General features: G+C 39.6%; 2 protein-coding genes across 2 annotated transcripts; both read right to left on the bottom strand.

The window, feature by feature from the left end:
- Positions 1 to 5,172: 5,172 nt before the first annotated feature.
- On the bottom strand, positions 5,173 to 10,170 carry SARC_04455 (electron transfer flavoprotein subunit beta). The gene is made up of 6 exons (XM_014301721.1): positions 9,929 to 10,170; positions 9,138 to 9,290; positions 8,243 to 8,308; positions 7,037 to 7,181; positions 6,311 to 6,500; positions 5,173 to 6,086 (listed from the first exon to the last, which is right to left on the bottom strand). The coding sequence occupies exons 2-6, from the start codon at positions 9,273 to 9,275 to the stop codon at positions 5,870 to 5,872; spliced, it is 756 nt and encodes a 251-aa protein (XP_014157196.1). The 5' UTR covers positions 9,276 to 9,290; positions 9,929 to 10,170; the 3' UTR covers positions 5,173 to 5,869.
- A 439-nt stretch (positions 10,171 to 10,609) lies between these two features.
- On the bottom strand, positions 10,610 to 11,479 carry SARC_04454 (hypothetical protein). The gene has a single exon (XM_014301720.1). It carries the CDS (start codon positions 11,410 to 11,412, stop codon positions 10,981 to 10,983), a length of 432 nt encoding a protein of 143 aa, XP_014157195.1. The 5' UTR covers positions 11,413 to 11,479; the 3' UTR covers positions 10,610 to 10,980.
- Positions 11,480 to 15,089: the final 3,610 nt, after the last annotated feature.

The raw sequence follows: 15,089 nt of genomic DNA, 5'->3' as shown, positions 1-15,089 counted from the left end.
AGCAGGTTTGCACAAGATGTGTGTAGGCATTCACAATCAACAGTCTGAGCGTTGCATGCCTCTGGTAGATGGAGAGCTCAGGAAGAGAAATGATCAGGCTATCAATGCATGTGGTGACAACAAAGAGGATGAGATCATCATGAATGGTCAATACATTAGTGAGCTAGTAGAGCTCATGCTTTCATGCGCAGGCGATAAGCAGATGAACCAGCTTTATTTGGATTACTCATAACCTCGAAATTTTCAAAATATCTTGATATAGCTTCTTCAAAATAGAAAATTGTGAAGATATCATAGAGTTTGTTAACGTAATGCAGAGACCCTTTCTTAGCTAAGTCCATGCCCCTCTAGGTCAGTACCCAGAACTTGTGAGATTCCTATTAGACTCTACAGATGCAATGGAGAAGATTAAATGGGTTCTCAATGAGGTACGTGGTTGAGAGACTCATACCACAAAGCATTGATCTAAAGGAATTCAATAGGATCAAAATTGGCAGACTAAGACATCATCATGTACTCTATCTGTTAGAGAAATTCCTCAATGACACTATTATCAAAGCATTAAAAATAGAAGTGTGCACAGCGCATACATAAAGCAATGAAGGTGTTAGAAGGGCGAAACAAAAATCACGGATAAAGAGCCAATCCATGTGCAACTCCTCAAATTATTACAGAACAAAGCACTCACTTACTATAGATAGCAAGAGAAGGTATATATTATCATTAATGAAGACAGCGTAACTGAGGCAAGTGACGGTCACTTATCAGACACGAAGCAAAATTTTGTTCTATGCTCTTACAAAAGTATCCATACGAGCTGCAGCCAAGGTACAGGCAGACCGATTGTTCAAAGAGCGTAAGAGACACCATTCGCACGCAAACTATACACCGAACACAGTCACACACATAGTAATGTACCAACCGCACAACACATGTGTCTCCGTCTTAATAAGTTACTGATACAAGTAAAGTGGCTGGAAGTAAAGGTCTTTTCTCCGAGGCAAACTGGACAGAGGCATCCAGCAGCACAATAGTCAACCAGTTTGAACAGGAACATGTTGGTTGCTATCATGACACAAAGGCGGATTGGGTGTGTTCACGTTAAAGGGTAAATATTTTCTAGGAGGGCTTGTCCTGGTCCGTGTTGAGAAGTTCTCCCTTACAATTCGAAGTGGTATTGACGGTGAACCTTCACTTTTATCTCCTTAGCTGTGAGACGTCGTGTGGGATGATTTTTTGTGTGTTGAGATGTACACCCGCCACTCGATTCCAGATAAGGGTGAATACTGAACGGGAATTTGTCCGGAGGACTGGTACGTGTCCAGGCAGGTCTCGTAAGTGAAGCGAGTGGGTTTGCACTGTTGATCGAATCAAGATGCAAACCCAGGTAGAAGCCAGTTCCGAGTCTTCAAACATGCAACTCCCGAATTGAGTTGTGGTACCAACGTTTTCTCTTGCGATGATGATAAAACTACCATAGTTTACACGATAGTGCAAAACTAGCTTGTGCTAATGTGATTGTCTGACAATCAATAAGCCGGTAAAATAGAGTATTGAACGATCGAACACACTTATACTACCAAAAAGAGCATGTATGAAAGTAGGTCGGTACTTACGCTTTCTCTTTCGATTTGATAAAATGCCATGATCTACACGATAGTACACAACTAGCACGTGTTTATATTGTTGACTGACAAGCAATGAGCCTGTAAAATTAAAGTTTAACCCATCGGACACACTTTATACCAAAAACAAAAAAAGAAGGAAAATGGTTCGAACAGCAATGGGTCCCAAGTCTTTGTAGCCCCTTCACATGTGGGGGCAATTTAAAATCAATAAAACCCCAAGTTTCTTGATTTTATCTTTAAGATTTGCAGCATGAATGCGACCAGTCGATATTTCTGTCATTCTGAGTTGTTGACACCTGCGACAAATATATACCGAAGTAGTTAGTGACGAGAATGGATCTATAGAGATAAAAATTTCTTAGTGTATTTCTTGATTGTTTGTATTTCTTGAATGTGGCTGAAGCTAAACTTAAATTATTTTGATATTGACAAATTTACGTATATTTCTTCATAGTACAAGATAGTCAGCCTGCTTAAAAGGACTTCAAATTGCTCAGCACGACGCGAGCAAATCATTTTGGTTAATTGTATCGTACAGGTTTTCCGTTGGTTGATCACGTGAGGTGCCCGACATTGGCAATCCTTAGTATCATTCTTAAACTAAGAAAGCACCATCTCGAGTTTACTGTTTGCACACGATTATGCGAACGTCCAGCAGTAAGGAAAGCCGGAATTGAAGCCGTAACAACGGATTGTATTATTGTTCGGATTCCAACTAAATTGTACTCGCGATTACAGTAAACCTTGCATGAAGCAAAACTTGAATTTGCATATCAATCACCAGTATGTTTGTTTCATTGTCTTATTCGGTCTCCCTTTTCTCTGAGAATCGTTCACTGTTGCATCACCTTGAGGTGACTTATGTACGATTTTGTTGGTCGTTAAAATGCCATTTATTGTGTGTGATTTTGTATTTAGTTGTCAAGTAAACAAATTCGCGACTGCCAAACCTTCATGCACTGTTTCACGTTCATCAGTGAGATAGCCGATATGTCTGGATATCAAAGACAGTTCACAAACATATATCAAATAGGTATAGTAGGTTGCAAGCTTAAATATGCATTTCAATCACCAGTGTGTTTGCTTCATCGTCTTATTCGGTCTCCCTTTTCTCTGAGTATCGTTCACTGTTGCATCACCTTGAGGTGACTTATGTACGACTTTGTTGGTCGTTAAAATGCCATTTATTGTGTGTGATTTTGTATTTAGTTGTCAAGTAAACAAATTCGCGACTGCCATACCTTCATGCATGGTTTCACGTTCATCAGTGAGATAGTCGATATGTCTGGATATCAAAGACAGTTCACAAACAAATATCAAATAGGTATAGTAAAACAATTCCTTCAAGGTTCCTTCAAGTCACCTTTTTATTTCCGTTTTTCTAAAGGATATATTTCTAGAATAATCTACGAAGACTTTTATATTTTTTTTCGGTTGCAAGCTTAAATATGCATTTCAATCGCCAGTGTGTTTGCTTCATTGTTTTATTCGGTCTCCTTTTCTCTGAGAGTCGTTCGTTGTTGCGTCATCTTGAGATGACTTATGTACAACTTTTTAGGTCGTTTAAATGTCAGTTATTGTGCGTGACATGGTATTTAGTTGTTAAGTTAACATATTCGCGACTGCCAAACCTTCATGCATGGTTTCAAGTTCATGAGAGAGATAGCCAGTACATGTCTGCAGATGCGATATCAAAACCTGTCATAGGCATATAACGAATAGGTATAGTGAAACAACTCCTTCAAGCCCCCTTTTTGTTTCCGCTTCAGGAAATATTTCTAGAATAATCTTTGAAGACATTGGTATTTTGTCAGTTGCAAGCTTAAATTTGCATATTAATCACCAGTATGTTTGCTTCATCGTTTTGTTCGGCCTGCTTTAATTTGACAGTCGTCCTTGTCGCATCACCTTGTTCTTGTCGCATCACCTTGATGCATGACTTCGTAGGTCGCTGAAGTGTCAATTATGTGTGATTTTGTATTTATTTGATAAAGAAAAATATTAGCGACTGCCATTTTTCTTATGCCTGGTTTGAGGTTTCACGTTTATGAGTGAGATAGCCAGTATATGTCTGCAGATGCGATATCAAAGGTACTTCACAGACATAACAGACATAAAAGAAATAGGTATAGTGAAACAATTTCTTGTCCCCTATTATTTCCGCTTCTCAAAAAATAATTTCAGAGTAATCTTGGGAGACATTGGTATTTTGTCTAACTCGAGGGTCATTCTGGGATGACCTTCACGATAAACTCGACACTACGTATACTGCAACCTAGCAATGCTCATAATCGGCCAAGCTTCGCATCTAATCTTTAGGTGCATGTACAGTTAAACACAATATTTATTATACCTAGCAGAGTTTTATAGCGTTCAATTTATGAAGGCAAGGCTCCGTCTGGATACTCGGCCTTCATCCCATGATATAGAATGGCTAGTTAAAAAAAACAACTTTCATGAACATGTTTGATGCGGCACGCAATACAACCCGGCCTCGGCGGTATGGTTTGAACTTGCCTTGTACTTGATTCTGTATATGTAGAGAACGACCGGCAATAAGAATGACATGTTCATGATTATTAAGAGCACAGTACCAATAGAACACAATGCTCAAAACTTTGCATTTAAAATGCATTTCCTTTAGAATTTGTTGTATACTGTAGCTATGCGCTTTCATTTGAGGATTATTTAATAGAAATGAAGTATGGCAGAGATTTACTATCTGCTGAATGTTTTCAGACGCGGATTTCTATGAAATACCGCCCACTTTAAAAGATACGACAATTTGAATTAAAAAACATCTTTGGGTTATGATATCTAAGGTATAAATACGCTTTTTTATTTGGCATTACCAGAATATGCTTAAAGTCATATAGGGATAATATTATTTATTTTATTTTGGATAAAGTTTTGTATGTCTACATGTACATCAGGCTTCATATACGTTGGAGAGGTTCTGGGAAAATTGAAGGGAAATTGAGATCGTCGAACTGCCGCGAGTAGCTCGGGGCGAGTGGTCGTCATATAGTACTTGGCTTTCAACTTTACCCGTGGTTTGAACAGGCAGACTGCTTTTGTAAATCCTATCCTGCTGGTTGTTCTGTGCCAGGGCACCATATCTGGAGCCACCAATATCGACTCAACACCTTACAGTTGATACAAGAAGATACTTTCGCATGTCGGTATATAATGTCCGTCGTAACCAAGCTATACGAGATACTTTGGAGGCTCAAGGTCTCGATAACCTTGAAAACTCTTTTTAAATCTGATTGATTTCGCTTTTACTTTGGTTTCCATTTTGCCACTATATGAGCAATCACACTGTAATCGAACCAACGCAAATGAATAATGCATCAGAGCACTGACTAAATATTAGCATTACTAGAGACTTGGAGCTCAATCATGAATACTTCTGTCGAAATACTCGCACTGTTAACACTGCTGTACTCCACAACGGATAATAGCACAAAATGACAAATACACTACGAATTAAATCAAAGAAGGAATCAACGAAGACGAAGATATTTCAATCAGCAGCAAATTCAGCAGAGATTCTGGGAGGAATACTTGAGTAAAAGCTCAAGCAGTTGGCCCCGTCATACAGCCGGGCTCTATCAATTACTCTCGAATCACCCATGGTCAGTGATATGTGTATCAAGTTCGATTTTCCGCTCTGATAACCAAGGTTTAATAATCAAATGTGTTAGTTCCGGATAACTGTTTATCAGCTCATTTGAACCCCTTTTCGGCTAAACTACAGCAGACAATTGCCCGGGAGTAATGGTATCTACCCTAGAATTCATTGAAATCCCGTTGTCTGCTCAAAAATCATGCTAGCAAATGACTACCCTTTAAAGAACTCTACTGGTGTCACCTATTTCCAGTGTCCGTCTGAACGCATGTTTTATGAAATGCATGTGCTTGCGACCTCGATTTTCTGTTATGCCGTGATATTAGTTTAGCACATGGGCACGGATTGATATTAAACTATTCAGCTCCTTCCAGCCTACTATTTTTTTTCCCGGCTCAACATTTTTACCAACAGTTTCCATTTGATGTATTCAATCGGTCCACTTGGCTTCGAATTCTCCTCATGTATCTTGCTCGATACTTTATTTGAACGGTTTGATTTTTTTTTTACACCAGCATTTAATCCTCAGGAAGCTGCAAGTTGCAAGCGTTATTCCAAACTTGTGGTGTAGTTTTGACATAAGAGAAATTGTATGTACACAGCAGTTTATTTAGTTAATTACACCTGCCTCCTTCAGCTTAGACACCAACTCATCGACATCTGCAACCATTATACCGGCCTTGCGAGCCTCAGGCTCGGTGACCTCCAGAACTGTTACACGCTTGTTCGCCTCAACACCTAGATCCGCAAGGGAAATGGAACTGTCGATCTTCTTCTTCTTAGCTTTCATGATGTTTGGCAGGGTGGCGTATCTGGGCTCGTTCAATCTAATGATTTCAGAATGGAGAATATTTAAATAGCGTCCAGTTGTCCATCTCCCATATACATCGTGTAGCAAGACAGATTCAATTCACCACAATTGGCAAATCAACAACACTAAAAACTCTTGGCAACCCGAAACAAGATGTTGTATGACCAACAGCAATTCAAATTACACAGTATGATCATCGATACAATCAAAAATCGATCACATTATTACAAATCAACTCACCGGAGATCGGCAGAGATCACAGCTGGGAGTGACGTAGTGATAGTCTCGAGTCCTCCATCGATTTCACGCACTACCTTGGTTCCGTCAGCATCAACTGTCACCTCAGAGGCGTAAGTAGCTTGAGGCCAGCCCAAGATACCCGCTGTCATCTGTGCGGTCTGGTTGTTATCACCGTCAATGGCTTGCTTACCTGCAGCGTGCAATAAAACTGTCATGAGATACTCGCAAACCAACGACGATGTGGTGTGCGTGATGTCATTCCTGATGTATGTAGAGTTATTGTTTTCAATCGACGATACAACGCTCACAGGGATATGCTGATCTCAAGTCAAGTACTGCGCAACATACAGAAAGCAAAGTCAAAAAGACGTACTGTTTACACTGGTAGATCGCTATAAGTACGCTTGTCATTCGGAACAACCTTCAAAAACCCTTCTTTATGCTTCCCGGAAAATCAAACTAAAAAAGGGACACACACGCACATCGATTCAAGCCGTCGACACATCTAATTGTAGATCACTATATTTCCAGTTGCGGCTTCAATACCCTGAAACCCTAGACAAAGACTATACCTCACGCGAGACAGACAGTTGTTTTAATACTAGATTGGTTCTCTGAAAGACACAAGCACCAATTGGGGCATACATATACACTTTCGCCGAAAAAGTTTTATAACGAAACACAGTTCACAACATGATCTAGTAATCATGAGCGTAGGACACCTACCGGTGAGAATGAGGTTAGCACCCTCTTTCTTCGCCAATCCTGCAAAGATCTTGGCAATGACTAGTGGCTCGGTATCTTCTGGACAGTCGATGTGGATGCCTCTATCAGCTCCCATCGCGAGTGCAGTTCGGATAGTTTCCTGACTCTGGCGTGTTAATGATGTTTGATCGATTAATTGGAGATTTCCAAATGTTTCATGCAATTGTTCAAATTCAAGCAAACGGGCTTTAGGGTTACATCGACATACGGCAACGAATTCTGACTTGAAGCAGTGCATGTGTGTTCGATAAAAAATAATGGTAGTGAAAATTACTGCGGGGGATGCCACCCAGAGAGCACACGAATCTAAAAAACGGCATCTGGTGGTTTCCATGTAAATGTACAAGTTAAACCTGCTCATTTCGGTTACAGTAGGACTATACGCAAAGAGCAAGTCCCATTAGGCACGAAGGTCGCTCATAACCATTAAGAGTGTTCACAGTACGGAACCGAATACGACAAGTAAACCTGTGGAATATCTATGGCAATCTAAATTTGACCTATGGCTAAGCCAGAAACATGATCTCCCATGGAGGGGGCCCCTCTACGATTGTGCGGATACGTAAGATGCGGACAAACAAACACATACAAACCAACAACTAGCCCACTTCGATTAATGTCCATCACATCGGTATATGTAAACCGTGCGCATAGGTTGTGGTGGCTTAGAGAGCTAAAATGTGTATCACCACACTGACTACTTAAGCGACTCGAGATAAAGCCTACAAATACTTGTGCGGAATATCGCGAGAGAAGTGCAAATCAAAATTTGATGCACATTCCACATTCGTGTAAAATATAAATGAATATAAAATTGCTATTCTATATGTACGAATAAGCATAAATTCGAGCATGTCGCAATACGAACACAAAAATGAGCAATACACACACCAAGCCCACGGAGCATATTCCAGCGAAGTCTCCTCACCAGGAATGCGTAATGCACAAAGAATACGCACCAATATAAACAACATCAACAATTCCTCAAGGTACTGACAACAGTAGCCCGTAGAAGACAGGCAAATACACGCATACTAGCACATTGATCGAATCTTCAATAAGACACGCACACATCCTGTCCTTAAAAGCCTCCAGCAGAAGAGTAGTAATTTCAGTTTCGCGAAAGTCGCCATACAATGAGAATACTGCATACCCACACCCACATACCGACTTCGGGCCACAGCTGACAGCGATAACCTCACTGACCACCTTCTTCTGCTTCAAGCGAAGTGCCTGAGGTTTTTGTAATATCAATATTATTTATCAGTAAGAAACTGCTTCGGTGTATACGCCAATGCATTCGACTCACGGGTCATTAGAGCTAAACCATTGCGAAAAAATAAGAACTACCGCCCTGTGTCATTTAATCTTCGATTCGTGTTTGAAATGCGACCTATACGATGAAAGTAAGTCGCTGATTCGGCACGGGTTTACGAGAAAAAAATGTAAAGGAATAACAATCCTTAAAATAGCAACACTTCACTAGACTGTGTGATGATTATTAAGAAGCTGGGGATTTTGGCCAGTGATGATTGACAGCTATACAAAGAGAATACCTTACAAAAACAATTGACATAGATCTTATGTCTAACATTTTTTTTACTAGGTTACAGAATGTACTTCCTGGTATGTATGTGGATGGCTGATTTTTTTCTACATTGTAAAAGTCCGATGATTTATATTACTGCGCGTCAGAAGATGGTACACAGCGCACTATATGGAGTGTACAGTTACATTATAAAGAAGGTTATCGATGAGATATGGTGCATTTAAACACCAGATAATTTAAGCAGGAGCCGCTCTTAAAAAGACGGTATGAAATAGTGATAGCCAATAATTAAACACAGCGACAATCGAAACGCTCGAATACGAATATACAGTGGCACTACACGTAGTTTTCAATCCCGTCTCATTTCCAATCCGGAAATATTTAACTTCTGCATATATTGTACGTATCACAGGCGTTGTATGAATGTTGTATATATAAGCTCTGTATTGAACCTCATACACAGCAACAACGGTGTAAATATAAACATGCACAGCAACATCAACATATAATTACCTCTTCCACAGCAATCTCATCGAAGGGATTCATGCTGTGCTTAACACCGGCGGTGACGATCCCAGACTTGTCGGGTTTCACACGGATCTTTACAGCATAGTCTACGACTCGCTTCACTCCGACTAACACTTTGGACATTTTGGTTGGATAAATCTGTGGTGACAAATATCAAAAAGACAGGATTTAAGCAGGTCTCGACCATGATTTATCTACATATGAGATATAAGCACTTTTATATTGGCTAAGTGTATCTGTGCATACGAGATCGAGGTATCCCGGTCACCTCAACAGAAATCGAATACTTGAATGCATAGAAGGCAGCAAGTACCGACCAAGGACCTAGAGCATCTCATCTAACTCATACTATCAGTTACAGGTGTACCGATCCGAAAGATAAGCTGTACTTGTGTACTGATCGCGATGTGAATACATGTACAACGTATGAATACGATATACGGGACAATTAGCTGAAATATGTGAGAAAGCAAATAGAATGGTGTCAAAAATTTGAAAATATCAACACAGACTTGCTGGGCAACACTCCAATACGAGTGACGGCCATCCGCTGTAAACTGAAACTCCTGATCTCAATACAGCTACGGTAGATCGCATAACACGGTGCGAGCGCTAGGTATGTCTCGCCTTCATTCAGCAGCCATAATATCTAAAACCCCACATATAAATCGAAACGCAGACACACGTATGGTATGAATATTTTGCACGCACGGGTGATAGGGAGGAGGTTCGAAGAATGATGTTTCAAGTAGTGCATCAAACAATATTAAACTCACCTATACAATTCCGCTAGACTATGTTGTATGCGGATGTGTGGGCTGCATATGCGGGTTGACTATTATAGATAAATAAATATATATTATCTTAGTGTCTTTGTTCCCATCTCTCGCTTCTCTTGCAGATCGAGATCACGCAGATGTCGATTGTCGGCTCTATAGTATTTTGTGTGTTTACTTTCTCAACAGTGTCACGAGTTTAGCTCATGACGACTGGCTGACGGATTTGGCTTCTCAATTTTTCGTTTCCAACAACGATATTGAACAAATAGAATAAAAAAAGTATGTTACAAACTACCTGTATTAATTTGTAGACGATTATGTTGTATAGTCTTTTTTAAAATACTTTCCCTGTGCACAGGGCGGAAACGGGAATTGTACTATTTTTGGTACAAAAACTATTACGTGCCATTTCAAATTATGAATATAGAACATATGTTTATTTCAATCTAAATAAATTTCTTTCGTCTCTTCCTTCCCATTTCCTCCGCTGTAGCGTTGAATATTATGATAAAGTGAGCACTATGTATAAAATGACAGAAAAATATTGTTTGACTCTACTACATAGGAGACTAGTATGTAGTGGACTAAACTTTCGAAGACGGAGACTTGGACTCGGGACTCGGGACTCGGGAGTCGGTATAAATACATAAGTCGGTGATACATAGTCCTAAAAGCATTCTCATGTATAATAATCAATAAGTAAACATAACCTTCAGCACACGACCCTCTCTAGAAGTGTACAATTTAAAGGAGAACGGACAAGTCCGTAGGACATCAGCATTGCATGTTGCACACGCTGATCAAGAATGTAGAATACGAATACAAGTACGCATAGCTGCTGGCGAATTTTTCGTTCTTACACTGCGGCGATTTTTTTGATTATATATATTGTACTGGACTAAACGATCCTCTAATTGTAAACTTTAAAATGACCATTTAAGTGAATGAACTTTGGTGACTGTTGATTGTGTCCCCTTGAGAAGAAACGACACCTCTACCGGATACAACAACTTCTGATATGCTTGTTCGAATTGTCTGGAAACACGAGGTCATCCCCTGGCTAAAAAAAAACTAACCACGTCTCGGAAATCTTGCCTGGCAGCACACTTAAGTACAGATCGATCCACATCCGTCGTGCGGACTGTAGGATCCGCCAATAGTAACCCTACCACCTCCGGATGGTCTGTTGTAATCGCAGCGTGTATAGAGTCGTGATTCTCTGTGGGGTCCACGCGCGCGTCATTTAATAGCACGCGCACAACTTCCGTATGACTTTTATCTGACGCTGAAGTTAGCGCGCGATTGTCCAGTGCATCAGGACTCACGCGCACATCTGCGAGAAGGTACTGCACTATACCTGCAAAACCTTGACTGGCTGCCAGGTGCAATGCGGAATTATTATATTGTGAGACGTCACGCGACTCGTCAGCGAATATTAGTCTCATATAGTCAAGTAACCCAAATAGGACCGTGTTTAGCATTACGTTGAAAGTGAATAAACGTTCGTGTAGCTTGCAATTGCGAACAATAAATCTGCATAATTCTCCGGTGTCCAAAGGGCAACTGTTTAGCAGGTGATCTATTTTCCGAATCTGCCGCGCGGGGGAGAATCTGATTTCAAAGTCGATTGGTATGGTTGTCACAAGATGGTTTGCGTGTACATTTACACGCTTGCCTACTAAATATGCAATGAGGGCGGGGTCACTGATGCAGTGCATTCTCAACGTACGGCAAGACGATGCACAGCCAGCCAGGTCTTTGAGGTCTAGATAGGAAACACTATGAGCCAAAGCTCTGGGGACATCAGATCGATCGCCGGGCACACATTTCGCGAATGCAATTGAGCTTTTGATATAGGTATAGTAGGAGGTTGCGATACGTTAGGCGGGTTAGGGCCAGTCTTGAATTTATACCCTACCATTTACAATTGCTCGTACATCTATATTTCGCTTGTTGACTTTGTCAGAGAAAAGCCCATATAACAAAAAAAACGAACATATTTATTTACAATTTGGCATAGGTATGAAATCGTTTATAAGTTTATTTTATATCATATACATATATACACAGATATAAAATTTCACTGCGACTCATAAATTTCAATGTGTCTCGTATTGATTTGGAAGGGTGGTTGCATAGCCACGAACGCATTCATGGTATGCTATTTTCCTACACCAATCGCAGGCACTTGAGGCGATCACTCTCAAAAAGCCCTAAAGCAACTATGCACATAGCAAGTTAATTGTGACAGACAACCTTTAATATATCAACTTTTAAACTCAAGCTGCGACATCTTGTTGAAAAACAAGTTTTGATTCGTTCTTGTAGCACGCAATTATTGTAAAATTTTACCACTGAATATTATTTGCTACTGTTCATGTGAGATTTCCCACCAAATTCTGAGCATAATCGCTATACACGTACCTTTTGTCAATGTTTTTGTCGCTGCGTGTACGGAATGGAGCCAGAGTTCGTGCAGAGTTCGAAATTCAAACCTCAATTTCCAGCGGAGACATAGTTGAAGATGTTTCCTTGCAAAAGGGATGCAAGACACGTCTATCACAACCCGGCATACATCGTCCTCAACAGGGCATACATCGTCCTCAACACGGCAGACCGAAGTAAGGGTCGGTATTACGAATAAAACATACTTCCATCCATGAGCGAGTTGTATAGTTGTCCTGCATTTACTTCAGGATACTCTCAGTCCAGTCCATCATAAATTTTTATAATTTTGTAAGTAAAACACAAAAGCTATACATACATATCTGCATAGTGGAAGAGAATATACGTCTGCGCATCTTCTGAGCTGAACAGAAATCCCGAATTTCTGAAATAAAATACTTTTAAAGCGTCAATACCACTTAAGATAATTTAGAAATGATCGTGATTATTGCCTATGTGGAAGGAATGTTCTTGGCCAATAATAAAGAAATGAAGTGTTATTCGGTCTATATGGCATGTCGAACAAAAGTTAGACACCCAAGAACACAATTGAATGCTAAAAAATGCCAAGATGATGAGATAAGTGTGATGCGGCAATTTGCAATGGAAGGGTCGAGGTGCGAGGACAATTAAATATCCACTAAACTAATAATCAACTGGTCGAGGTTTCCGAATTCCCAGGGGTTCCTATGTTCCTATTGTCATATAATTGTATGGACTTAGAACTATTTATTGGCGTAAAATATCACTGATAAAATTTCCGCGTATCTGGGAAACCCAGGCTCCTTCTTTCTTGTGAGCGTATGTAGGCTTAGAATATGATTCTTTCAAAAGGGTACACCGTACACATGTAACTATGTACGTGAATACTGTATTTTTATTATTATCGCTCCCTCTTTTTCAATTTGGTAATCCCCGACGATTACTTATCGATGTGCTAAATCTCAGCTGGTATCAGAAAACATATTTGAGAAGAGTATGTGCACTGGCCAGGATCATTGATATGTGACTCATTATTCAGGAGTGAAGAGAGAGAGCAAGTATTTACTATTTATTGATAGGAGGCCGCTTTCTCTCCAGAGATACTTCACAAACTTAAAAGTCGCACGGCGTCAGTCGTCACTGGAGCCGTTAGACGAACCACATTGGCCAGTCTGGCAGTCATCCACCACACACAGGACATGTGTGGTACACTGATGCGGCAATGTATTTAAGACTTATAAATAATCACGATTCACGACACTGTAGTGTGTACTCTCTCGAGAGTAGGAAAATGAGCGAAAATCGGGTTCAAAAAATCAAATCAATTTACTTTTTAGCGCGGATGTACGATTGGTCGATTGTACGTACAATTTAGTATATATTTTGAATTTTCAGAAGGCTACTTATGGGAGTTGAGAGTTGAGAACGCGAGTCTTGAGACCCCACTCTGTGGAGGCACTGGAGTCTGGAGGGTCTTGTAACATTACGTTTGTTTTAAAACAAAACTATTAGAGTTAAAAAAGGGTTTAAAAAATAAAGCCACAACTTTCTGTAGAACTGTACACCGCTATTCAAAAAATAAATATATTTCAATAAAATATCTCAATCCAACTTTTTGCGGCCCTTTTATTACTACCAAAATATATTGTAATATTATAAAAAACCAAACCAAAACATCTATATTTGTTTTAAAAATAAATATAAAGCGATTAAAAACCAAACAACGGTAAAGAATACAAATATTTATGCATGTAAATACAGTTATTACAGTATGTACTTATTGTTTTGAAATAAAAAATAGGGTTTTATGTATGAGTGCAATAAATAAATATGTATTTCTGTCGCCTTCTTGGATTGGAATGTGAAACATTTTAATGCATGCTTTTGCTTCCAAAGAAGAAAAAGCTGACAGTTTGAGTTGAGTGTTGAACTGTTGTGAACTTGTGACTCAATATCAAAAACAAGGGAGCTTGGTCAGAGATTCTAATTTCTATCTAGTGTTTATTTTATTATTTTTGTTTTGTTAAAAAGAAAAAAGAAAAACAACACATATTTCTGAAATTGAGACACAGCAAAATTTTGTTTAAAAAAAACCCCCCCCAAGAAGAAAATGCATAGCCCTGTGGCCTGTGTAATTGTGTATGGCTGTAGCTCAAGTCTAAAATATACAGAAAAATGTGCCCCTTTTTGGTGACAAATATTATGTGATTTTGATTCGAAAATCAATATAAAATATCAAGTCTGTCTACTACTGTAAAGTGTAATCACTGAATATGAACGAAGACTAAATCACCGCGCAAATGGGTATGTATTTAGCCGCCAGGATTAAATAATATGAGAGATGATTAACAAAAATATATGACGTCGATGGTTCTATGTCATCATTTCATGGGGTTACCAGACCATAAGATCGAGGTGTTCGCGAGGTCAAATCATAGAGATCTAAAATTAAATGGGTACCTTAATATAAACTAGGGTTCTGACTTATGAAATACCTTTCTAGCTGATAAGCAAAGTTAAAAAAAAATAGAGACCCGTCATGCTCACGCGTTCACTTAGGTATAGGGAATGCCAACAATCTCGCACATGATCCGGAGCTTTCTGGAATGTAGGAATGTTGTTGCAATCACTGGCGCCGAATCAAACCCCCCCTTAAGGCATGCCAGTAAAGGCATGTAAGCATGCAAATAGAGGTGCATGCAAGTATAAATACAAAGTAACGAAACTTCGG

This window comes from Sphaeroforma arctica (genome assembly GCF_001186125.1).
Source record: "Sphaeroforma arctica JP610 unplaced genomic scaffold supercont1.250, whole genome shotgun sequence".
NCBI classification, from domain to species: Eukaryota; class Ichthyosporea; order Ichthyophonida; genus Sphaeroforma; species Sphaeroforma arctica.
The sequence above is the reverse complement of the archived record's forward strand: the minus strand, read 5'-3'. Positions and strand labels throughout refer to the sequence as shown.